Genomic DNA, 26059 nt, shown 5'->3' on the forward strand with positions numbered 1-26059 from the left:
AGATGTATGAATGAGTGATGGTACAGAGCAGCATAGGCAAGATACAGTAGATGATATCGAGTACAGTATATACATATGAGATGAGTATGTAAACCAAGTGGCATAGTTAAAGTGGCTAGTGATACATGTATTACATAAGGATGCAGTCGATGATATAGAGTACAGTATCTACGTATGCATATGAGATGAATAATGTAGGGTAAGTAACATTATATAAGGTAGCATTGTTTAAAGTGGCTAGTGATATATTTACATCATTTCCCATCAATTCCCATGATTAAAGTGGCTGGAGTAGAGTCAGTGGCATTGACAGTGTGTTGGCAGTAGCCACTCAATGTTAGTGGTGGCTGTTTAACAGTCTGATGGCCTTGAGATAGAAGCTGTTTTTCAGTCTCTCGGTCCCAGCTTTGATGCACCTGTACTGACCTCGCCTTCTGGATGACAGCGGGGTGAACAGGCAGTGGCTCGGGTGGTTGATGTCCTTGATGATCTTTATGGCCTTCCTGTAGCATCGGGTGGTGTAGGTGTCCTGGAGGGCAGGTAGTTTGAAGTAGTCCTGTAGTTCATTCAAGGTAATTGGAGAATGCAGTGGGTTCTGGTCTTTAATAGTTGATTCTAAGATCTGTATTTGATCATGTATATGTTTTTGCTGTTCTTTGTTATAGAGCCAAAAAGATTGGAGAAGTGGTTTACCCAAACGTCTCCATTTTGGATAGATAATGATTTGTTTAGTGTTTTCCAATTTTCCCAGAAGTGGTTAGTCTATGGATTCTTCAATTACATTGAGCTGATTTGAGAAGTGTTGTTCCTTAGTTAGACTCAGGTTTTCTGGGTGTCTGTCTTTGGTTGAACAGGTTTCTCAATTTCATTTCCTAGGTTTTTGTATTCTTCAAACCATTTGTCATGGTTAATTTTCTTTGGTTTCCTGTTTTGAAATGTTTAGATTTGATAGGGAAGCTTAGAGGTCAACTATACTGTTTATATATTCTACTGCCAAGTTTACACCTTCACTATTACACTGGAACGTTTTGTCCAGGAAGTTGTCGAAAAGGAATTGAATTTGTTGTTGCCTAATAGTTTTTTGGTAGGTTTCCATACTACATTCCTTCCGTCTATAGCATTTCATGGTTGAGTATTCCTCTGTTCAAGTAGACTGTGATTTTGCTATGAACTGATAGGGGTGTCAGTGGGCTGACTGTGAACACTCTGAGAGACTCTGGGTTGAGGTCAGTGGTAAAGTAGTCTACAGTACTACTGCCAAGAGATGAGCTATGGTTGTACCTACCATAGGAGTCCCCTCGAAGCCTACCATTCACTATGTACATACCCAGCGTGTGACAGAGCTGCCGTTTTTGTTGGTTATGTTGTCATAGTTGTTCCGAGGGTGGCATATGGGGGAGGGAATGCTGTCACCTCCAGGCAGGTGTTTGGCCCCCTGTGTGCTGAGGGTGTCAGGTTCTGGCTTTTAGGTCGCCACAGACTAGTACATGTCCCTGGGCCTGGAAATTATTGATTTCCCCCTCCAGGTTGGAGAAGCTGTCTTCATTAAAGCATGGGGATTCTAGTGGGGGGATATAGGTAGCACACAGGATATTTTCCTTTTGAATTTCTAGCCAAATGTAAAATGTTCCTGTTTTGATTCATTTAATAGAGTGAGTTAGGTCTGCTCTGTACCAAATTAGCATACCCCCTGAGTCCCTTCCCTGTTTCCCACCTGGTAGTTTGGTGGATGGAACGACAAGCTCTTTGTAACCTAGAGGGCAACCAGTGGGGTCCGTCTCCTCCATACCATGTTACTTGTAGGATGAAATGTCTGTATTTCTGATTTCTTTGAAGTCCAGGTTCCTGCTCTTTAGACCAAAGGCAGATGACCTCAGGCCTGGGATATTCCAGGATGAGATAGTGGGGCTTTGTGTTCCATAAAGTGTCCACTGTTGTTGGCCGTGTGGTTTGGCTTATCTCTGCTCAGATAGACATGAGCCTGAAACTCTCATCTCTCCAGCGTTGCACTTCATATATCCGCGTGAAGGGGTTCTAGAGGAGCTGCAGCACCCCTGATAAATTAAAATACATTTACCAAAGTTATAGAATAACTGCTGTCTGTTCAGAAATAAATGAAATATTTCAGAATAGCCTACTACAGCATCTAAATGACCTTAATTAAGCCACAGATGATTGCTAGTTTATTATTTTTAATTGCGCAGCTGTAGATTGTGTGTAGTCCAACAAGGAACGCGCAGCAAATCTGTCAGTGAACAGTACACAAACAGTCCTTTCGCAATATGGAAAACAGGTTGGAAACCAAATGGCTCCTGCTGAAAAGAGAACTATAATCTGTCTGCTGTATGCTAACTAAATATTTTATTAACTTCCAAATATTGTTTTACAAAGTAAGACGAGCGCAAGTTATGGGCTTTTGGCAGGAACGCATCGGCCATCACCAGCGAGTGAGCTGCGCTTCATTGGGTGAGCCAGTGAAACTGGAAGGCATGTTTAGGCCTATAATTTCCTCATATTTTATTACATTTCTCATGCGTTCCGGTACCTCAGGGCTCCCTAGGTCACACACAGAAAAGAGCTTATTTTTTTGTTCTGGCACCTCTCGAATTACAAATGAAGCACTGCGGGTATCACTTGAACACCCTTTGACAATGGAAAATAAAGTCAGAAATCCCTGGTCTTTTGTATCTGTTGTGTTGTACTTCTTGGTTGGTTTGGCAACCGTGTGCTCTAGCAGAGAAGCTAGCTTTACCAAGGGGTGCACACTGCATTCCGAATTTGAAGGTACAATTTTATTGACTTTGAGCTCGCCACGAGGAGGCATTGAGGACGTTGTGTGGCAAAAGAGAACGTGTCTTCTGGCGCCCTCTGCTGACCACTACACTCAATTACATCTGGCTGGAGCCAACAAGTGTTGACAGTCCTCACAAGTTTGCTATTTTCCAAAGAAAGCAATGTTGACTTTTTTTCTGATAAGTCAGCTGTTCAGAGAAGAGTAAAAGCAAACATAGTGTAGTCGTTATGGTTAAGTGTTAGGGACCCCACAAATGTTGACTTTGTAATTGTATCCACATGCTACAGCCCATGAAACATGGGGGGCCAACACTTCAGATGCGCCTGTTTTTATAACACAGTTTCAGAGTCTAATTTAAATAAGAGAGAATTATAATTGCCACGCAAATATTTTGCCTATGAATTAGGTAGGACATTGTGCACCAGAGGCAAAACATGGGTGAATTCACAGCCAACAACAGAGCCGAACTACTGCAAAGTGCATTGAAAGAATTGAAGGAATGTGTATCCTTTGTTCATATGAATATTATGAACATATCAACAAAGTATCACACAGATGCAGAAATACTGACAGGCAGACACCACCAGAACATATTCGTAAGTCTAAGTTAGTAGCCCAGTCCTGAGTGAGGTTTGAAGTGATAACTCCCAATTACCAGATAGTCATTGGAGTGCTATTAGACCACAGCTTCTGCAGCTAACTCGGCTATACCACATCACATGGATTAGATTAACCTACAGGTCAAATTACCTGGCTATGGGCTTTGATATTATACAGAGCTAGTAGTTTCCCATTCATTTGTGCTAAAAACTGAAATGAAAGCCTTTTAATACGGAACAAAAATAAACACAATTTGTAACGTGCTGTAATAAAATCCCCTTTATTTTGCTACTATAAACTGTGAAAAGATGTGGCCTTTTTACAATGTCACTTAAAGGTAATGACTATCTATAGACTAGTTCTAAATAGGAAAGTAGTCATATGTGAATTCATTGTGAGGGGAAGTCCATTAGTAATTATGTCATCACTGAGGTTGACTTGATTTTCATAGGACTTTCATGATGAGTGAAGGGATAGACTGGCACTAATGCCCTGCTGGACTGGTTTTATGGAATCCTAATTCCTAGGGTCCTCCAACCATAATTCAAATGTGCTTCACTATGATGCTACACACAAATTCTATATAGCCTGTAGGCACAGACATCAGTTCAACGTTTTGATTTACATTTGGTTGAGTTGTCAATCAATGTGAAAAACCCCAAAAAAGAACAATATCATTGGATTTAGGTTCAAAGTTGCAGAAAAATGAAAAAATTCATTTAAATGTTTATTCTGGGACATTGTTTCATTGTGGGTTGCAACCAATGTGTATAAACCCTGGATTACAAACCCTGGATTACTGATGTTATGTATGGCCATTGAGAGGTTTTGAAGCACTCCCTAGTAGGAGCAGTCCTCCATAGGAATGAATGAAATTCTACAGTATTTAGATAACTTTTTTTTAGGGTAGTGGGGACAGTGACATTAGTCATCTCTAAAAATCATACTTTAAGGAAAATGTTTTTATATACAGTACCAGTCAATTTTGGACACACCTACTCATTCAAGGGTTTTTCTTTATTTTAACTATTTTCTACATTGTATAATAATAAGATGTAGTGACCCAAAAAGTGTTAAATTAAAATGTATTTTTTTGTGTTTCTATTTCCTTTTTTATTTAGCAAATATTTCTTACTTTAACTCTGCTTTGTTGGGAATGGGCTTTACGCCTGTCGTACTCGGTGATTTCATTTCAACACAGCGCCCCCTATAAGTAATTGGAGGGAAACCGTCTGTTTAGACCGCGAGACTAGGATTCAGATGGACGTTCGTTTTTGGCAAGGAAATGCAGTCTGTAAACCGCGCCCCTTTACTATAAAAGAATTTTTTCTTGTGCTTGTATTGCATTCCTGGAATAAAATGAACCCCGAAATGTGCACCACCGGTGAATTTAGCTGGATTGTCTCATATAAATCTTTAACATAATAGTTGACGAGTAAACATACATTGAAGGGATATGCAAAGCAAATTGACTTGGAAATAAAAGTACAGTCCAAAGCCCGCTTTGGACGAGGACAATGGCCTATTCGGGTAAGTTGCTTCTGCAGTCCACGCTGCATTTTTTTCACTGTTGCAATATAAAAAAAATTAAAAAAGTATATAATAAGTATATAAAAAGTATATAAAAAGTGAACTAGGTTACTTATTGTAAACGTTAGTAGTGAGACGAGTACTACTACTATGCTAGCGATCTGGACTACTTATTTGTCAAGAGAGCTAGATCCGGTTGTAGCGTGTGGTGATGTTTGCGCAGTACAGTTCGCGCTCTTTTAGACTGAGTCTGAGTGTGACGCATACTGTGGTATTTCACCCAATAGATATGGTTGTTGATCAAAATTGGATTTGTTTTCAATTTCTTTGTGGATCTGTGTAATCTGAGGGAAATATGTGTCTCTATGGTCATACATTTGGTAGGAGGTTAGGAAGTGCAGCTCAGTTTCCACCTCATTTTGTGGGCAATGGGCACATAGCCTGTCTTCTCTTGAGAGCCAGGTCTGCCTACGGTCTGTACATTGTAAAAGCTTTTCCTTAATTTTGGGTCAGTCACAGTGGTCAGGTATTCTGCCTCTGTGTACTCTCTGTTCAGGGTCAAATAGCATTCTAGTTTGCTCTGTTTTTTTGTTAATTCTTTCCAATGTGTTAAGTAAATATATTTTTGTTTTCTCATGATTTGGTTAGATCTCTCTCTAATGAAACCAGTCTGTAGGAAATTGAGTTACAAAACCATGATGCATTGGCAAAAATCAACTATTATTCTGACACTTGGCTAAGTGTCTTATTGAATATTATTTTGTACGTTTTCACCCTAAATAAAATGTTACTTTATTTTAATTTAACACAAATGTTTGTGGTAGTTTGTCCATAAATCATTAAAATGGTATACTAGTTGAATTTTACATTACCGTGACACTTTTTCAAGTTTCTGTAAAAACGTATTCATCCATGATGCATCATCCCCAGGAGTAGTCCTTAGATGAGCACAAGTTAAAGCTACAATATGTAACTTTTTGGGATTCCTGACCAAATTCACATAGAAATGTGAGTTATAGATCTATCATTCCAGTTGAAAACAAATCTAAGAAGTGGTAGATCTGTTCTATGTGTATTATTTCTATGTTTCCTTTTTGTGTTCAAACAGCTGAATATACAATATTTTTGGTTATAGAAGGATATTTCAGTGGTTTAGATGGTACAATGATTCACTACAGAATGACTGCTTGTTTTGTCACAAACTAAAATTAGGTGAACTATTAGAATTTTAGCAACCATGAAATGGTGTAGTGATTTCTGCATAATGCCATCAGCATGAGGTTCCTATTCTCAAACACCCTCTTAACCCTACTTGGCATTCTCAATACTAAAACTCTGAAATTGGGAAGAAAAAAAATATTTTCAATGTTATGTTCAACTCAAGCCTTTTCATAAGGGGAGCAATGTAAAATATATATATTAGAAAATGATTTGTTTTTACTTTTTTGGACTATGAAACTGTTAATGATTTTGTGGTAAAATATATATCTGATTAAAAATACATAATTATGAAATAGATATGTACAGATCCTAATCTCAGCGATCCAAGAGGCAATCACATAAAAAATGACATGAGAATGACCCATATACAGTGCCTTGCGAAAGTATTCGGCCCCCTTGAACTTTGCGACCTTTTGCCACATTTCAGGCTTCAAACATAAAGATATAAAACTGTATTTTTTTGTGAAGAATCAACAAATCAAATCAAATCAAATTTATTTATATAGCCCTTCGTACATCAGCTGATATCTCAAAGTGCTGTACAGAAACCCAGCCTAAAACCCCAAACAGCAAGCAATGCAGGTGTAGAAGCACAACAAGTGGGACACAATCATGAAGTGGAACGACATTTATTGGATATTTAAAACTTTTTTAACAAATCAAAAACAAATCAAAAACTGAAAAATTGGCGTGCAAAATTATTCATGATGCTCTCTGCGCTTTTAACGGACCTCTGAGACTATCACAGTGCAGGTGCATTTATACGGAGACTTGATTACACACAGGTGGATTGTATTTATCATCATTAGTCATTTAGGTCATCATTGGATCATTCAGAGATCCTCACTGAACTTCTGGAGAGAGTTTGCTGCACTGAAAGTAAAGGGGCTGAATAATTTTGCACGCCCAATTTTTCAGTTTTGGATTTGTTAAAAAAGTTTTAAATATCCAATAAATGTCGTTCCACTTCATGATTGTGTCCCACTTGTTGTTGATTCTACACAAAAAAATACAGTTTTATATCTTTATGTTTGAAGCCTGAAATGTGGCAAAAGGTCGCAAAGTTCAAGGGGGCCGAATACTTTCGCAGGCACTGTAAGCTACAGACAAGAGACTGCATGCAAATTGTTTTCCCGAGCATAATGAACATTCGATTGTATGGTACTGTTGATTCCCCCAGCCTCTATGAAATAGACAAGAGTGGGAAACTGGTCGCAGCCTGTAAGAACACGTTTTGGAGAAGGACATCATGGACAGCAAAAAGAGACGCACCAATGCAAAGGTCAGTCAATGGCTCTCTGTAAATCTACGGTTAATGGAACATTTAATTTATTCTCTTAATTGTATGTGTATTGCTTATTTCCTGTATTTACAATGTAACTTTGTAAAGCATTACATAAGCCCATATTACCACTTATGTTGATGATTAAACATGTTATATCTGTCAATGAAATCTGCAATTCTCAACAAGTGTCATATAAACAATGATGTCTTCAGTCATCCATTTTCTGAAAGATTCAGTATATTTGGCTAAAAAGCATAACTTCTTTCTAACAACTTTTCAAGCAATACCAATAACTTTACCAATGACATTTTGTGTAGTCTTATTCACAATTATTGTTGCAGAACCCTGAGTGGAAGAAGAATCTTGGCACCAAGCCATGTATTAGAAAGATGTTTGGCAGTTCTTGTCCACCATCAGCATCCTGTCTCCAGTGTAGGGAGAGCCCTAAGAGTTCCCCCGCCATTGACACGCCTGGACAGATACCACAAGAACACAACGACCCACCCTCAAGCAACAGGAAAAGGAGTAAGCCATTTCAAATGAAAACTTGTTAGGGATAGGCATCCCGTCTACGGGAGAGTTGTAAATCATGCAGCGCCTTGTTTCATGATCACACATTTTAGAGAAACAACAAATGTCGGTACATATTATATTGGCTGAAAGCTTAAATTCTTGTTAATATAACTGCACTGTCCAATTTACAGTAGCTATTACTGCGAAAAAAATGCCATGCTATTGTTTGAGGCTATTGTTTGAGGAGAGTGCCTAACAACAACACTTTTTTCACCACGATAGGTTTGATAAATTCACCTCTGAAGATGAAATGTGTACTTAGGGTCTGAAATCTTGCTCTGATTTATCATCCCAGAGATAACATGAATTTTTGTTAGATAAAATCATTTTTCATATCCTAAAAAGGTCCATATAGCGTGCACAATTGATTTTGTATTTCCACTCGTTCAATTTTCAAAGAATCTGTGAAAATCTAACCATAAACGTAGTTTAAACCGGTCAAATCACGTTCGTATGTATTCCTCAGAGATCCTAGAACGTAACTAGACTTCACTATCATTAGGGGGGTAGTATATCCTATAGGAAAAAAGAGCGACGCCTTCATGGCAGGCCGACTCTCACTTGATCGACTCTAGCTTTGTCAAATAAGCACAAATCGCAGTCAAACAGAGCTAGCTAGATAGCCAATGAGCTGGGCTTCACGGGAGTATCCAGAAACCCTGTATCTGTCGTAAAATGTAGCTGCTAACCTTTTGCAACAGTATGCCTTTTCAGTTTTTGACAAGTGACAAGTATGTAGTATCCAACTCTCTTTCCTCTCTCTAGGTCTAGGAGATCAACCTACCACGGAGCAGACACAAGCTTCACTCCCATCCTCTTCCTTTTCATCAAACTGCCAGCCTCTCCATTCTTCCGTTACACCACGTCAACCCCCCTTTCCACATCTTACTCATCCTCACCTTTCCTCTCTGTCATCCTCTGTTTCACCACACGTCTCCACCCCCCATCCTCTTTCACTGGGCCCTCCTCTCCCGTCATCCATTCCACCAGTCTCCTCCTCCCCATCCTCGGTTTCACTGGGCCCTCCTCTCCCGTCATCCATTCCACCAGTCTCCTCCTCCCCATCCTCGGTTTCACTGGGCCCTCCTCTCCAGTCATCCATTCCACCAGTCTTCTCCTCCCCATCCTCGGTTTCACTGGGCCCTCCTCTCCCGTCATCCATTCCACCAGTCTCCTCCTCCCCATCCTCGGTTTCACTGGGCCCTCCTCTCCCGTCATCCATTCCACCAGTCTCCTCCTCCCCATCCCTCATGTTAGCAGCACATGCTTTTGGACATTCCTACACAGCCCAGTCTGGAGGCACTAATGTTGCACCACACCTCAACAACAACTATATTTTGGGCTCTGTTTATATTAACGTGTCATCTCAACAGAGCGGTAAGTGTATCTGTTATGATTCTAATCAGCATCTGAATACATTTAAAACAGTAACTTCATTTTATAATTACTCATGAATAACATTAGTTTCATTAGGTAGACCTTGTGCTTTGCTTATTTTTCTTCTTCATATAGAATGTGCCACTCAAATTCCAAATGATTTGTATCCTAAGCAATGTTTATGTTTTGTATATTCCAGTGGACTTGTCAGTGGCTCCACAAAGCAGTGATCAAGGGTAAGACATACATTTTTCGAACACTTTATAGACTAGTGTATTATGTAAATGATTAGTGTACTTGCAGTAGCAGTCATAGTAGTAGTGGGTTTTTACAGTATCCTAAACTGGATCAAAAAGGACTCTGCATTTATCCTCAACATTTAATTTTAGCACCATAAACTGATTGTGTTTCTGTCCTGTTTCTACAGTAAGTGAAGGGTGGCCTGACAGCCTGTACCTGGTGCACATCCAAGTTACAGCAAAGCAGACACATAGAAGACTTCCTACTGCTAAGTAGATATCATGTGGTGATTTGGCTATGTGATTATTTCACTTGTGTGCTTTTCAACTGCTGGTCATCATCACATACCTTACCTTTTTTAATCTGTGTTTTGTGTCCCTGTAACTTTGTCCTTGCAGAGGATGCTCTCATACAGAGAGTCAAAGAGAAGCATAAAGCCAGACTGAAAAGCCGCTGTAAGCACCTGTTTGAAGGCAACGCCAGAAATGAAACTCTTCTCAACAATATTTACACAAAACTCTACATCACAGCAGGAGAGACCGAAGGGCTCTGTAACAAACATGAGGTGTTGCAGATTGAGACAGCATCCCGAACATGCACATCAGAAGACACTCCTGTCAACTGCAACAACATCTTTAAACCTTTACCTGGACAGGACAGAATAATCACAACTGTGATGACCAAGGGCATTGCTGGGATTGGAAAAACAGTCACTGTACAAAAGTTCATCCTTGACTGGGCAGAAGGAAAAGCCAATTCGCATCTGGATTTCATATTTCTGCTTCCTTTCCGGGATTTGAATTTGGTCGAAAAACAGTTCAGTCTTCATGGCCTTCTGTGTAGCTTCCACAATGAACTTAGAGAAATAGATGCAAAGAAAATTGCAGGTTGTCAAGTTCTGTTCATTTTCGATGGTCTGGATGAAAGCCAACTTCCACTGGATTTCAATCGAAACAAGATATTGTTTGACATGACAGAAGAAGCGCCCATTGATGTGCTATTGACAAATCTCATTAAGGGGAATCTGCTACCCGGTGCTCGCCTCTGGATAACCTCCCGACCAGCAGCAGCCAATCAGATCCCCAGGAAGAACATAACACAGATGACAGAAGTGCGTGGGTTCAACGACTCACAGAAGGAGGAGTACTTCAGGAAGAGATTCTGTTCGGATGCGAACCTGGCCAACCGAATCATCTCCCACATAAAGACAAAAAGGAGCCTCAACATCATGTGCCAGATTCCAGTCTTCTGCTGGATCACTGCTATGGTTCTAGGGGAGATGTTGACAAATGACTGCAAAGAAATCCCTAAAACAATTTCTGAGATGTACACACACTTCGTGCTCATTCAGACAAACCTGAAGAACCAGAAGTATCATAACAGTAATGAGACAGATGCACGGAGGATCAAAGAATCAGATAAAGAGATCATTCTAAAGCTGGCCAAGCTAGCTTTTGAACACCTGAAGAAAAGCAATCTCATATTTTATGAGAAGGATCTGATAGAGTGTGGCCTTGACATCAATGTAGCTTCAGTGAAATCTGGATTGTGCACAGAAATCTTTAAACAAGAAGATGGGCTCTACTGCGAGAAAGTCTACTGCTTTGTGCATTTCACCATCCAGGAGTACTTTGCCGCTCTGTATTTACTCTACTGCTACACAACCAATAACCGTTGTGTGTTGGAGTCTTTCCTCCATCGGAGGTTTGTTGAGGAGGACCTGGAAGAAGGTTCTGCGGCTTTGTTGGGTGATAACGGAGACCATTCAGATGCTTCGCAGAGTGATGAGTCTGGAGAAAGTCTAGAGTCCACTATTGAAGAAAACTCTTCTCTGGAGGAAGAGCCTGAGGAACACTCAGAGTCATTCAATGATGATGAGGCTGAAGAAGTGTCTGGCTCTGAGTCTTCAGAGCTGGTTCTACATGAAAAACCATCCTTCCATGTGTTACTGAAGAGTGCATTGCACAATGCCTTGCAGAGTGTGAATGGACATCTGGACCTTATGCTCCGCTTCCTTCTTGGCCTTTCACTGGACTCCAATCAGAGACTCCTACAAGACCTACTGTCAGAGACGGAGAGCTATGCAGATAGTGTTGAAGAAACAAAGTTTTACATAAAGGAACAGCTGAGGTTGCACAACTCCCCCGAGAGATCCATTAACCTTGTATACTGTTTGGCTGAAATAAATGACAATACACTTACTGAAGAGGTTGAAGTGTACCTGATGTCAGGAAATCGTGGAGGAACAAAGCTCTCACCTGCTAAATGCACAACTCTGGCTACTGTGCTGATGTCAAGGGAGATTCTGGATGAGTTTGACCTAAAGAAGTTCAACACTTGTGAGGAGGGACGAAAGAGGCTGATTCCACTTATCAAGTACTGCAGAAACGCTTTGTGAGTGTTAAGCTAATTATGCACATACAGTGTATTCAGACCCCTTGTCTTTTTCCACATTTTGTTACGTTACAGCCTTATTCTAAAATTGATGGAATAGTTTTTTGCCCTCAATCTACACGCAATACCCCACAATTGCAATGCAAAAACAGGTTTATAATTTTTTGCAAATGTATTAAAAATACATTTAGCACATTTGCATAAGTATTCAGACCCTTTGAAGCACATTGAGTCTTCTAGGGTATGACGCTACAAGTTTGGCACGCCAATTTGGGGAGTTTCATTCTTCTCTGCACATCCTCTCAAGCTCTGTCAGGTTCCATGGGGAGCGTCGCTGCACAGCTATTTTCACGTCTTTCCAGAGATGTTTGATCGGATTCAAGTCCGGGCTCTGGCTGGGCCACTAGGACATTCAGAGACTTGTCCTGAAGCCACTCCTGCGTTGTCTTGGCTGTGTGCTTAGGGTCGTTGTCCTGTTAGACTGGGGGCAAAGGTTCACCTTCCGAGGTCCTGAGCGCTCTGGAGGAGGTTTTCATCAAGGATCTCTGTGTACTTTGCTCAGTTCATCTTTCCCTCGATTCTGACTAATCTCCCAGTCCCTGCTGCTGAAAAACATCCCCACAGTATGATGCTGGCACCACCATGCTTCACCATAGAGATGGTGCCAGGTTTCCTCCAGGTGTGACGCTTGGCATTAAGGCCAAGGAGTTCAATCATGGTTTCATCAGACCAGATAATCTTGTTTCTCATGGTCTGAGTCCTTTAAGTGCCTTTTGGCAAACTCCAAGTGGCTGTCATGTGCCTTTTACTAAGGAGTGGCTTCCGTCTGGCCACTCTACCATAAAGTCCTTATTGGTGGAGTGTTGCAAAGCTGGTTGTCCTTCTGGATGGTTCTCCCATCTCCATAGAGGAACTCTGGAGCTCTGCCAGAATGACCATCGGGTTCTTGGTCACGTCCCTTCTCCCCTGTTTATCCGCGTGGCCAGCTCTAGGAAGAGGCATGGTGGTTCTAACCTTCTTCCATTTAAGAATGATGGAGGCCACTGTTCTTGGGGACCTTCAATGCAACAAATGTTTTGTTTCCCTTCCCCAGATCTGTGCCTCGACACAATCCTGTCTCTGAGCTCTACGGACAATTCCTTCGACCTCAGTTTGGTTTTTGCTCTGACATGCACTGTCAACTGTGTGACCTTATATAGACAGGTGTGTGCCTGTAACCCTAACCCTGAGCTCAATTTCGAGTCTCATAGCAAAGGGTCTGAATACTTGTGTAAATAAAGGTATCTGTTTTTTATTTTTTTTAAACCTGTTTTCGCTTTGTCATTATGGGGTGTTGTGTGTAGATTGATGAGAAATGTATTTAATCCGTTTTAAAATAAGGCTGAAACGTAACTAAAAGGGAAGGGGTCTTAATACTTTCCGAAAGCACTGTACCTACACATTTGTAGAGGTTAGTTTAATTGTATTTACTCTGTTGTTGTAGACTTGCTGGCTGTAACCTCACAGAGAGGTCTTGGAGAGTAGTGGCCTCCGCTATAAAGTCAACAAACTTACTGCGAAAGCTGGACCTGAGTTACAATGACTTGCAGCACTCCCGTATGGATCTGCTCTGTGATGGGTTGTGTAGTCAAAGCTGTAAACTGAAGATCTTGAGGTGAGCAAATTTTGTTTGTTTGTGCCACATAATTACTGTATGTGTGTGTGTGTGTGTGTGTGTGTGTAGACTACCTCAGGCAGCGTGGGTAAGCCAATATTCATCATCACATTTGCAGACTATTCCTTTTTCATATATTTTATAAACAAACATCAACTACATCACACCTGTCCAGATCCACTAGCACACACCTCCATATCCAGCGCCCACATCACTTTGTTTCTCTCCGTAGCCTACACACTTCCAATTTTTACATAATTTTACGACTGAGAATTGGTTGATTTCCAGTTAAGTATACAACTCCCGTACGGGCTCGGGAGAGACGAAGGTCGAAAGCCAACCCAACCCAACCAAGCCGCACTGCGCATCCAACCCGGAAGCCACCCTGTGTCGGAGGAAACACCGTGCACCTGGCGACCTTGGTTAGCGTACACGGCACCCGGTCTGCCACAGGGTGCGTGATGAGACAAGGATATCCCTACCGGCCAAACCAGCCTGGGGCGCGAACCCAGAGTCTCTGGTGGCACAGCTAGCGCTGCGATGCAGTGCACTAGGTCACTGCGCCACCTGGGAGGCCCTAAGTATACTTTTTTTTTTTTAAGATGATGAGAAGTATCGTCCAACCCATTGGTTCTCACTGCACCTATTGGTTCTCACTGCACCCTTGGGAAAATGTTTCCCTTTTACACTGAACAAAAATATAAACTCAGCATGGTCCTGTAGTTTCATGAGCTGAAATAAAAGATCCCCAAAATGTTCCATACGCACAAAAAGCTTATTTCTCTCATTCTGTGCACAAATTTGTCTGCATTCTTTTTAGTGAGAATTTCTAATTTGCCAAGATAATCTATCCACCTGACAGGTGTGGCATATCAAGAAGCTGATTAAACAGTATGATCATTATACAGGTGCACCTTGTGCTGGGGACAATAAAAGGCAACTTTTTTGTAACACAACGCAATGCCACAGATGTCTCAAGTTGAGGGAGCGTGCAATTGACATGCTGACTGCAGGAATGTCCACCAGAGCGTTTGCCAGAGTATTGATTGTTCATTTCTCTACCAAAAGCCACCTCCATTAGATAATTTGGCAGTACGTCCAACCGACCTCACAACCACAGACCATGTGAAACCACTCCAGACCAGGACCTTCACATCCGGCCTCTTTACCTGCTGGATAGTCTGAGACCAGCCACCCGGACAGCTGATGAAACTGGGTTTGCACAACCAAATAATTTCTGCAGAAACTGTCAGAAACCGTCTCAGGGAAGCTCATCTGCATGCTCGTTGACATCACCAGGGTCTTGACCAGACTGCAGGTTTGGCGTTGTAACCAACTTCAGTAGGCAAATGCTCACCTTCGTTAGCCACTGGCACGCTGGATAAGTGTGCTCTTCACGAATAAATTGTGGTTTCAACTGTACCGGGCAGATGGCAGGCAGCGTGTATTGCGTCATGGGTAGGCATAACCTACGGACAACAAACACAATTGCATTTTATTGATGGCAATTTGAATGCACACAGATACTGTGACGAGAACCTGAGGCCCATTCTCGTGCCATTCATCTACCGCCATCACCGGGGATATTTATGATGATTTTTAATTTAACTAGGCAAGTCAGGAAAGAACAAATTCTCATTTACAATGATGGCCTACCAAAAGGCCTCCTGTGGGGACAGGGGATAAAAATAATATATACAGTTGAAGTCGGAAGTTTACATACACTTAGGTTGGAGTCATTAAAACTAATTTTTCAACCACTCCACAAATTTCTGGTTAACAAACTATAGTTTTGGCAAGTCGGTTAGGACATCTACTTTAATAATTTTTCCAACAACTGTTTACAGACAGATTATTTCACTATCTCAATTCCAGTGGGTCAGAAGTTTCCATACACTAAGTTGACTGTGCCTTTAAACTGCTTAGAAAATTCCACAAAATAATGTCATGGCTTTAGAAGCTTCTGATAGGCTAATTGGCATAATTTCAGTCAATTGGTGGTGTACCTGTGGATGTATTTCAAGGCCTACCTTCAAAGTCAAGCAAAGAGGCACTGAAATCTTGGAAAAATCTCAAATAAATCAGCCAAGACCTCAGAAATAAAATGGTTGACCTCCAGAAGTCTGGTTCATCCTTGGCAGCAATTTCCAAACGCCTGAAGGTACCACGTTCATCTGTACAAACAATGGTACGCAAGTATAAACACCATGGGACCAAGCAGCCGTCATACCGCTCAGGAAGGAGACGCATTCTGTCTCCTAGAGATGAACGTACTTTGGTGCGAAAAGTGCAAATTAATCCCAGAACAGCAAAGGATCTTGTGAAGATGCTGGAGGAATATCTATCTATATCCACAGTAAAACGAGTCCTATAGCAACATAACCTGAAAAGCCGCTCAACAAGGAAGAGGCCACTGCTCCAAAACCGCCATTAAAAAAAGCCAGACTACGGTTTGCAACTGCAAATCTGCAACTGCAAAGATTATGCTTTTTGGAGAAATGTCCTCTGGTCTGATGAAACAGAACTGCTTGGCCATAATGACCATTTATGTTTGGAGGGAAAAGGGGAGGCTTGCAAGCCAGAACACCATCTCTACCGTGAAGCACGGGGGTGGGAGCATCATGTTGTGGGGGGGCTTTGCTGCAGGAGGGTCTGGTGCACTCCACAAAATAGATGGCATCGTGAGGCAGGACAATTATGTGGATATATTGAAGCAACATCTCAAGACATCAGTCAGGAAGTTAAGGCTTGGTCGCAAATGGGTCTTCCAAATGAACAATGACCCCAAGCATACTTCCAAAGTTGTGGCAAAATGGCTTAAGGACAACAATGTCAAGGTATTGGAGTGGCCATCACAAAGCCCTGCCCTCATCCTATAGAAAATTTGTGGGCAGAACTGAAAAAAACGTATGTCCGAGCAAGGAGGCCTACAACCCTGACTCAGTTACACCAGCTCTGTCAGGAGGAATGGGCCAAAATTCACCCAACTTATTGTGGGTAGCTTGTGGAAGGCTACCCAAAACGTTTAACTTGGGTCAAACAATTTAAAGGTAATGCTACCAAATACTAATTGAGTGTATGTTAACTTCTGACCCACTGGGAATGTGATGAAATAAATAAAAGCCTAAATAATTATCTATTTTCTGACATTTCACATTCTTAAAATAAAGTGGTGATCCTACCTGACCTAAGACAGGGAATTTTTATGATTTAAATGTCAGGAATTGTGAACCTGAGTTTAAATTTATTTGTCTAAGGTGTATGTAAACCTCCGACTTTAACTGTGTGTGGGTGTGTGTGTGTGTGTGTGTGTGTGTGTGTGTGTGTGTGTGTGTGTGTGTATGTATGTGTATATATATATATATATATATATACATACACACACAGTGGGGAAAAAAGCTTTGTCAGCCACCAATTGTGCAAGTTCTCCCACTTAAAGATGAGAGGCCTGCAATTTTCATCATAGGTACACTTCAACTATGACAAACAAAATGAGAAAAAAATAACAGAAAATCACATTGTAGGATTTTTAATGAATTTATTTGCCAATTATGGTGGAAAATAAGTATTTGGTCAATAACAAAAGTTTCTCAATACTTTGTTATATACCCTTTGTTGGCAATGACAGAGGTCAAACGTTTTCTGTAAGCCTTCACAAGATTTTCACACACTGTTGCTGGTATTTTGGCCCATTCCTCCATGCAGATCTCCTCTAGAGCAGTGATGTTTTGGGGCTGTTGCTGGGCAACACAGACTTTCAACTCCCTCCAAAGATTTTCTATGGGGTTGAGATCTGGAGACTGGCTAGGCCACTCCAGGACCTTGAAATGCTTCTTACGAAGCCACTCCTTCATTGCCCGGGCGGTGTGTTTGGGATCATTGTCATGATGAAAGACCCAGCCACGTTTCATCTTCAATGCCCTTGCTGATGGTAGGCTTTGTTACTTTGGTCCCAGCTCTCTGCAGGTCGTTCACTAGGTCCCCCCGTGTGGTTCTGGGATTTTTGCTCACGGTTCTTGTGATCATTTTGACCCCATGGGGTGAGATCTTGCGTGGAGCCCCAGATCGAGGGAGATTATCAGTGGTCTTGTATGTCTTCCATTTCCTAATAATTGCTGCCACAGTTGATTTCTTCAAACCAAGCTGCTTACCTATTGCAGATTCAGTCTTCCCAGCCTGGTGCAGGTCTACAATTTTGTTTCTGGTGTCCTTTGACAGCTCTTTGGTCTTGGCCATAGTGGAGTTTGGAGTGTGACAGTTTGAGGTTGTGGACAGGTGTCTTTTATACTGATAATGTGTTCAAACAGGTGCCATTAATACAGGTAACGAGTGGAGGACACAGGAGCCTCTTAAAGAAGTTGTTACAGGTCTGTGAGAGCCAGAAATCTTGCTTGTTTGTAGGTGACCAAATACTTATTTTCCACCATAATTTGCAAATAAATTCATAAAAAATCCTACAATGTGATTTTCTGGAGTTTTTTTCTCATTTTGTCTGTCATAGTTGAAGTGTACCTATGATGAAAATTACAGGTCTCTCTCATCTTTTTAAGTGGGAGAACTTGCACAATTGGTGGCTGACTAAATACTTTTTTGCCCCACTGTGTTATGTATGTGTATATATACAGTGCCTTGCAAAAGTATTCGGCCCCCTTGAACTTTGTGACCTTTTGCCACATTTCAGGCTTCAAACATAAAGATATAAAACTGTATTGTTTTGTGAAGAATCAACAAGTGGGACACAATCATAAAGTGGAACGACATTTATTGGATATTTCAAACTTTTTTAACAAATCAAAAACTGAACAATTGGGCGTGCAAAATTATTCAGCCCCCTTAAGTTAATACTTTGTAGCGCCACCTTTTGCTGCGATTACAGCTGTAAGTCGCTTGGGGTATGTCTCTATCAGTTTTGCACATCGAGAGACTGAAATTTTTTCCCATTCCTCCTTGCAAAACAGCTCGAGCTCAGTGAGGTTGGATGGAGAGCATTTGTGAACAGCAGTTTTCAGTTCATTCCACAGATTCTCGATTGGATTCATGTCTGGACTTTGACTTGGCCATGCTAACACCTGGATATGTTTATTTTTGAACCATTCCATTGTAGATTTTGCTTTGTGTTTTGGATCATTGTCTTGTTGGAAGACAAATCTCCGTCCCAGTCTCAGGTCTTTTGCAGACTCCATCAGGTTTTCTTCCAGAATGGTCCTGTATTTGGCTCCATCCATCTTCCCATCAATTTTAACCATCTTCCCTGTCCCTGCTGAAGAAAAGCAGGCCCAAACCATGATGCTGCCACCACCATGTTTGACAGTGGGGATGGTGTGTTCAGGGTGATGAGCTGTGTTGCTTTTACGCCAAACATAACGTTTTGCATTGTTGCCAAAAAGTTCCATTTTGGTTTCATCTGACCAGAGCACCTTCTTCCACATGTTTGGTGTGTCTCCCAGGTGGCTTGTGGCAAACTTTAAACAACACTTTTTATGGATATCTTTAAGAAATGTCTTTCTTCTTGCCACTCTTCCATAAAGGCCAGATTTGTGCAATATACGACTGATTGTTGTCCTATGGACAGAGTCTCCCACCTCAGCTGTAGATCTCTGCAGTTCATCCAGAGTGATCATGGGCCTCTTGGCTGCATCTCTGATCAGTCTTCTCCTTGTATGAGGGACGGCCAGGTCTTGGTAGATTTGCAGTGTTCTGATACTCCTTCCATATCAATATTATTGCTTGCACAGTGCTCCTTGGGATGTTTAAAGCTTGGGAAATCTTTTTGTATCCAAATCCGGCTTTAAACTTCTTCACAACAGTATCTCGGACCTGCCTGGTGTGTTCCTTGTTCTTCATGATGCTCTCTGCGCTTTTAACAGACCTCTGAGACTATCACAGTGCAGGTGCATTTATACGGAGACTTGATTACACACAGGTGGATTATATTTATCATCATTAGTCATTTAGGTCAACATTGGATCATTCATAGATCCTCACTGAACTTCTGGAGAGAGTTTGCTGCACTGAAAGTAAAGGGGCTGAATAATTTTGCACGCCCAATTTTTCAGTTTTTGATTTGTTAAAAAAGTTTGAAATATCCAATAAATGTCGTTCCACTTCACGATTGTGTCCCACTTGTTGTTGATTCTTCACAAAAAAATACAGTTTTATATCTTTATGTTTGAAGCCTGAAATGTGGAAAAAGGTCGCAAAGTTCAAGGGGGCCGAATACTTTCGCAAGGCACTGTATATATATATATATATATATATATATATATATATATATATATATATATATATATATATATATATATATATATATATATATATATATATTATATATTATATATATATATTATATATATATTATATATATATATATTATATATATATATATATATATATATATATATATATATATATTATATATATATATATATATATATATATATATATATATTATATATATATATATATATTATATAGGACAAAACACACATGACAAGATAGACAACACTACATAAAGCGAGACCTAAGACGACATAGCAAGGCAGCAACACACAACAGCATGGTAGCAGCACAAAACATGGTACAGACAACAGCACAAAGGGCAAGAAGGTAGAGACAACAATACATCACGGAAAGCAGCCACAACTGTCAGTAAGCATGTCTTTGAATGAAGAGGTTGAGATAAAATTGTCCAGTTCAAGTGTTTGTTTCAGCTCGGGATATGACCGATGCTCTTCGCTGGTGCCAATAAGACAGGCTATACTGTTCTCTCAATTAAGTAGATCATTTGTATAGCTAAAGTATTTGTCTTCTCTTTACAGCAATAGTTTGGAAAGCAAATATCTATGGTTTCCCGCAATTGTATTTTAAAATATTGCAGTAGGGGTGGCAGGTAGCCTAGTGGTTAGAGCATTGGACTAGTAACCGAAAGATTGCTAGATCGAATCCCCGACTTGACAAGGTAAAAAATCTGTTGTTCTGCACTGAACAAAGCAGTGAACCCACTGTTCCTAGGCTGTCATTGGAAATAAGAATTTGTTCTTAACTGACTTGACTAGTTAAATAAAAGTATGCCTAGCTGGGCCTCCACTTTTCACTGACAGTCGCAACTCAACCATGTATTTGGTATTTTCAGCATGCACTGCCCAAATTCGCCCTTCTGATTTGTAGGCAATGCGATTTAAAACAATCCACAGCTTATTGCTTTCCCTAAAAACTAATGATCCTCTGTGGCCAAATCATGCTTTCTGGTGTAGTCCATTTTGAATTTTTTTATTTATTTCTGTATTGACAGTAGGAGGCTATGACTATTAACCATAATTTTGTATATTTTTTTCCTAAGGCTAAATCAATGCAATCTAACAATGGAATGTTGTTCAGCTTTGGAGTCTGCTCTTGGCTCAACCTCATCACACCTGAGAGAGCTGGACCTGGGTGGCAATGATTTACAAGATTCGGGTGTGAAACTGCTCTCTGCTGGACTACAGAAATTGGAGACTTTGATGTATGTGCATTTTTTTTTTCAGAAAGAGAAGCGTGTTCAGTAGTAAAGAAAAGCTAGAGACCTTGACCTCTTATGGAATGATTGACTAAAGCAGGAAACACACCATGCTCTCACTGCCGATAGGTACTTATCACAGTGGGAGGCCGTTCCTTTTCTCTTGCTAGAACAAAAGCGGTAACTGCAGCATGCCGACCCGGTAGTGACGAACCTACCATTCTACTTGTAGAATCGCAATGTTCGTCAGTGGCCAACAACGTGACTTTGAGCCAATCAGAGAGCATGAACAGCCAACAAAAACAGAAAAGAAATGGGTCATTTTCTCATGGAGGAGGTCGAAGAGTGAGGGAGTTTTTTATTTTTTATATATATATATATATATATTTTTTGTAATAATGACAATTACAACAATACTGAATGAACACTTTTGTATTTTAACTTAATATAATACATAAAATCAATTTAGTCTCAAATAAATAATGAAACATGTTAAATTTGGTTTAAATAATGCAAAAACAACGTGTTGGAGAAGAAAGTAAAAGTTCAATATGTGCCATGTAAAAAGCTAACGTTTAAGTTCCTTTCTCAGAACATGAGAACATAGGAAAGCTGGTGGTTCCTTTTAACATGAGTCTTCAATATTCCCAGTTAATTCGTTTTAGGTTGTAGTTACTATAGGAATTATGACACGTCGACTATTTCTCTTTATTCCATTGGTATTTCATATACCTTTGACTATTGGATGTTCTTATAGGCACTTTAGTTTTGTCAGCCTAATGTCGGGAGTCGATAGGTGTGAAGTCATAAACAGAGCTGTGCTTCAAGCATTGCTAAGAGCTGCTGGCAAATGCCGTAAAGTGCTGTTTGAATGAATGCTTACGAGCCTACTGCTGCCTACCACCGCTCAGACTGCTATATCAAATCATAATTATAATAAACACAGAGAAATACGAGCCTTTGGTCATTAATATGGTCAAATCCAGAAACTATCATTCAGAAAACAAAACATTTATTCTTTCAGTGAAATACAGAACCGTTCCGTATTTCATCGAACGAGTGGCAACCCTAAATCTAAATATTGTTGTTACATTGCACAACCTTCAATGTCATAATTATGTAAAATTCTGTCAAATTGAATTAATCTTTGTTAGGAAGAAATGGTCTTCACACAGTTTGCAAAGAGCCAGGCGGCGCAAACTGCTGCATATACCCGGACTCTACTTGCACTGAACGTAATAGAAGTGACACAATTTTCCTATTTTGCCTGCTAACATAAATTTCTTAACTAAATATGCAGGTTTAAAAATATATACTTCTGTGTATTGATTTTAAGAAAGGCATTGATGTTTATGGTTAGGGACAGGGTGCTTTTTTCCCCGCGAATGTGCTTTTGTTAAATCACCAGTTTGGCGAAATTGAAGTAGGCTGTGATTCGATGATAAATTAACAGGCAACACATTGATTATATGCAACGCAGGATTGCAACGATTATGTGATTATAGGTTTAATGCTAGCTAGCAACTTACCTTGCATGCAGTCTCCTCGTGGATTGTAATGTAATTAGCCATAATCAGCGACCAAAAATGCTGATTACCGATTGTTATAAAAATTTGAAATTGGCCCTAATTAATTGGTCGACCTCTAGCCCATGTCCCTACAAATTTAGGCGAAAAGGCCTTGTGGGCGTGTTTTGTGGTCATTTAGCTAGACATTTTTGCCAAACCTGTCAAGTCTGCCTTCCCTTCACATTTGTCACTGTCAATCGTGAATGATAATTATTCAAGTTTTACTGATGACACGTCCATGCAGCATCTGCATACCAACTATTTGACTTCAATCAGTTTATGGGGGTGTGCATTTAGATTTTCTTGAGTTATACAGTGTTTTTGAATGATGTACAGTGACCAGATTTTTGCGCAGATGGTGTTTACAAACCATAGCATAGTTTATCTGTTTATTTTGCATAATGTTGAGTTTCGGCCACATGGGAGGAAAAATGTATTTTTTGTCTTACAATAATACATTAATACTATTATACTCAGTTCTGTTATGATTATGCGATCTTGCAGACATTGATTCAGCTTTGATCTAACCATTCACCAAAGTAGTAGAGCAGAGAATGTGTGTAAAGTAGAGCATAAACAGAAGCTCCTAATGTGATCTGCACATCCCGACGTTTCGGGATCTTTAGCCTGGCGAAAAAAAGATCTGAAAAGTCGGATAAGCAGCCACTCTTAAGGACACTACCTTGAAACACCTGGAATGACAGGCTGGGTTTACACAGGCAACACAATTCAGATCCTTTGACAATAATTGGGCAAAAGATCAGAATTGGGCTGCCTGTGTAAACCCAGCCTTAGTACTGGTTCTTACCTTATCAACCACGCCAACGAGGCCCAATCATAATACAGGAAGTTGCACACATGACATTCGGACGGGCTAGTCACAACAAAAAGGCTGATTTTTACACCATCAGACAGCGTTCTACAAAGTACGTTTTATGCTCGTGGATTTCTATTCCTCTGCTACTAAGATGTAACTGGCATTTGGTGCTCGTTGCAGGTAGAAATGTTAAAGGTTTAACCTTGTAACTACACCTTAAACAATCACAAATATTGTGGTATTTAATATTTTCAAGATTTCTCTGAACTCTTCCTGCAGGATGTCATCCTGTGGCATCACAGAGGAAGGCTGTGCTTCTTTGGCTTCAGCTCTACGTTCAAACCCCTCATACCTGAGAACGCTAGTACTCTGTGACAATAACCTGCGCAATTCAGGAGTGAAGCTGCTCTCTGCTGGACTGGGGAGTAAACATTGTGAACTGGAGACACTGAGGTAGTTATGAATTTAACTTTATAGATTATGAAATTGTCATACACAGCCCATTTCATTAGACAGCCCATTTCATTAATTAACCATGTACATATATGAAATGAGTAGTTAGTCTTTTAAAATAGTGATGTCTTCCTTTTGCAGGCTTTCTGGCTGTCTTGTCTCAATGGAAGGATGTGCTTCTCTGGCTTCAGCTCTGAGGTCAAACCCCTCACACCTGCGAGAGCTGGATCTGAGCTACAATCACCCAGGAGACAGAGGAGTGAGACTGCTCTCTGATGTACTGGGCGATCCACTCTTCATACTAAAGTAAATCAAGTAACTTGAAAGTGCTCCTTAGTCCAAAACTAGGCTTAACCTGTGTCTGAATAACTATTCAGTGCCGGTTTCACTGAGTTACAAGTCTTGTTTCTGTCACTAAATCACTGTTCCTCTGCTTCCCTTAGTGTGGAACACAATGAAGAGTGCTACTTAAAACCAGGCCTGAAGAAGTGTATGTTTTTCATTGTTAACTTCTCTAGTCTCCTAAATGCATAAATGAATCTTGGCATGTGTACCGATTCCTAACCTCTATTCATTGCAGATGCCTGTGCGCTCACACTGGACCCCAACACAGCACACAAAACGCTCTCTCTGTCTAACAACAGAAGAACTGTGACATGGGAGGATGATGATCATCTATGTTCGCCTCACACAGAGAGATTTAATGACTGTCCTCAGGTGCTGTGTAGGGAGGGTCTGACTGGGTGCTATTACTGGGAGGCAGAGTGTAGTGGGAAAGGGTTTCATGTAGGTGTGGCATATAAACACATGAGCAGGGTTGGAACAGAGCATAACTGTTTGCTTGGTTACAATGACAAATCCTGGAGCCTAAGACTCCTCAACCATGGTTTCCTCCAACTCTCTGTCTGGCACAAAAATGAGCACACGGTCATACCTACCCCCTCTTCCAGCACTGACAGAGTTGGGGTGTATCTGAACTCCTCACAAGGCATTCTGTCCTTCTACCTAGTCTACTCTGACACTCTGACCCACCTCCACACATTCCAGTCCACCTTCACTGAACCACTTTATCCAGCATTTTCAGTCAATGACTATTCATCAGTGTCCCTGTGTTAGGTCTTAAATTGGCCTAGAGAAAAGGATTATGTTGAATGTTTACTAATAAAACTGCTGTACTTCTGAGTCCATGATAGAGATGAAGTCTAGACCATATCCAGTTGACCAATACATGGAAAAATTATATTCATATTATCCATAATTGTTTGAACTCTTTCCCCCCAGTACATTGCAAAATTACAAACATTTTAACATTTTTGAAAGAACCTGGATTCCCAATCTGAGGTCCTACTGTATATGAACTGCATACTTATTCAATATAGTGGTTGAAAGTTTGACCTATTCTGTATGATATGTTGCGTTCAGCTACAAGGGGAGCTTCTCCTTAGCTTTTTTTTCTGTACATTGTTCTCAGGGTTCGGGGTGTTTTTATTTTTTAGTAATAATGGAAATACATTTTATCAAACTATTACATGTACAATATGTATGATTGTGGTCTTGTGTTGTGTATTATAAGAAATGTTCAAATGTGTTTTTATATGAAGGATTTCTTAAGCTCCTACCCCAACATGTTTTATACTTTCATCCCACCAATCCATCCACACTCAACCCTGAAGGGTGGACCATTAGGAATACACACTCGCCCTCAGGGCAGGAGAGAGAGGGAGAAGAGTGTCAGACTGTGCTCATAAGATCTTTTCAGAGCTGATCTGACTGGTCAAAAGACTAATTTAGTGAGATTTTTTAAAATCTGAATTAGGCTGCCTGTCTGAACACTGCTTAAGATGTACACTAAACATCACACACAGAGATAGAGAAGCTGACATTTGAAGTCAGCCATGCTTGACTTAAACCGCACCATCTGTCTCCCTCCAACTTTTAATGAGACACCCAGAAGAGAGGGGAGATTAGAGAATAGTAGACTACAGCGCTTCTCCAAGGTAATGGTCTACTGGGTATTGTTGCCACATTGTGCATAGAGGAAGGAAGCAGACCTATCCC

At 40.6% G+C, this 26059-nt stretch overlaps 1 protein-coding gene across 3 annotated transcripts; it reads left to right on the forward strand.

Annotated features, from left to right (window-relative positions):
• Positions 1 to 4705: 4705 nt before the first annotated feature.
• On the forward strand, positions 4706 to 25619 carry LOC109905874 (NACHT, LRR and PYD domains-containing protein 12). Of its 3 annotated transcripts, XM_020503520.2 has the most exons (12): positions 4722 to 4924; positions 7326 to 7427; positions 7772 to 7955; positions 8769 to 9380; positions 9580 to 9615; positions 10019 to 12014; positions 13498 to 13668; positions 21008 to 21169; positions 23828 to 24001; positions 24143 to 24307; positions 24445 to 24491; positions 24582 to 25619. In XM_020503520.2, exons 2-12 carry the CDS (start codon positions 7395 to 7397, stop codon positions 25115 to 25117), a joined length of 4116 nt encoding a protein of 1371 aa, XP_020359109.2. In that variant the 5' UTR covers positions 4722 to 4924; positions 7326 to 7394; the 3' UTR covers positions 25118 to 25619. The 3 variants fall into 3 exon arrangements, with proteins under 3 accessions (XP_031646985.1, XP_031646984.1, XP_020359109.2); XM_031791125.1 differs by having other exon boundaries at positions 4706 to 4924; positions 8769 to 9616; positions 9808 to 12014; XM_031791124.1 differs by lacking the exons at positions 13498 to 13668; positions 21008 to 21169; positions 23828 to 24001; ... (1 more) ...; positions 24445 to 24491; positions 24582 to 25619 and having other exon boundaries at positions 4720 to 4924; positions 10019 to 12018.
• Positions 25620 to 26059: the final 440 nt, after the last annotated feature.

This window comes from Oncorhynchus kisutch, linkage group LG15 (assembly GCF_002021735.2).
Source record: "Oncorhynchus kisutch isolate 150728-3 linkage group LG15, Okis_V2, whole genome shotgun sequence".
NCBI classification, from domain to species: Eukaryota; Metazoa; Chordata; class Actinopteri; order Salmoniformes; family Salmonidae; genus Oncorhynchus; species Oncorhynchus kisutch.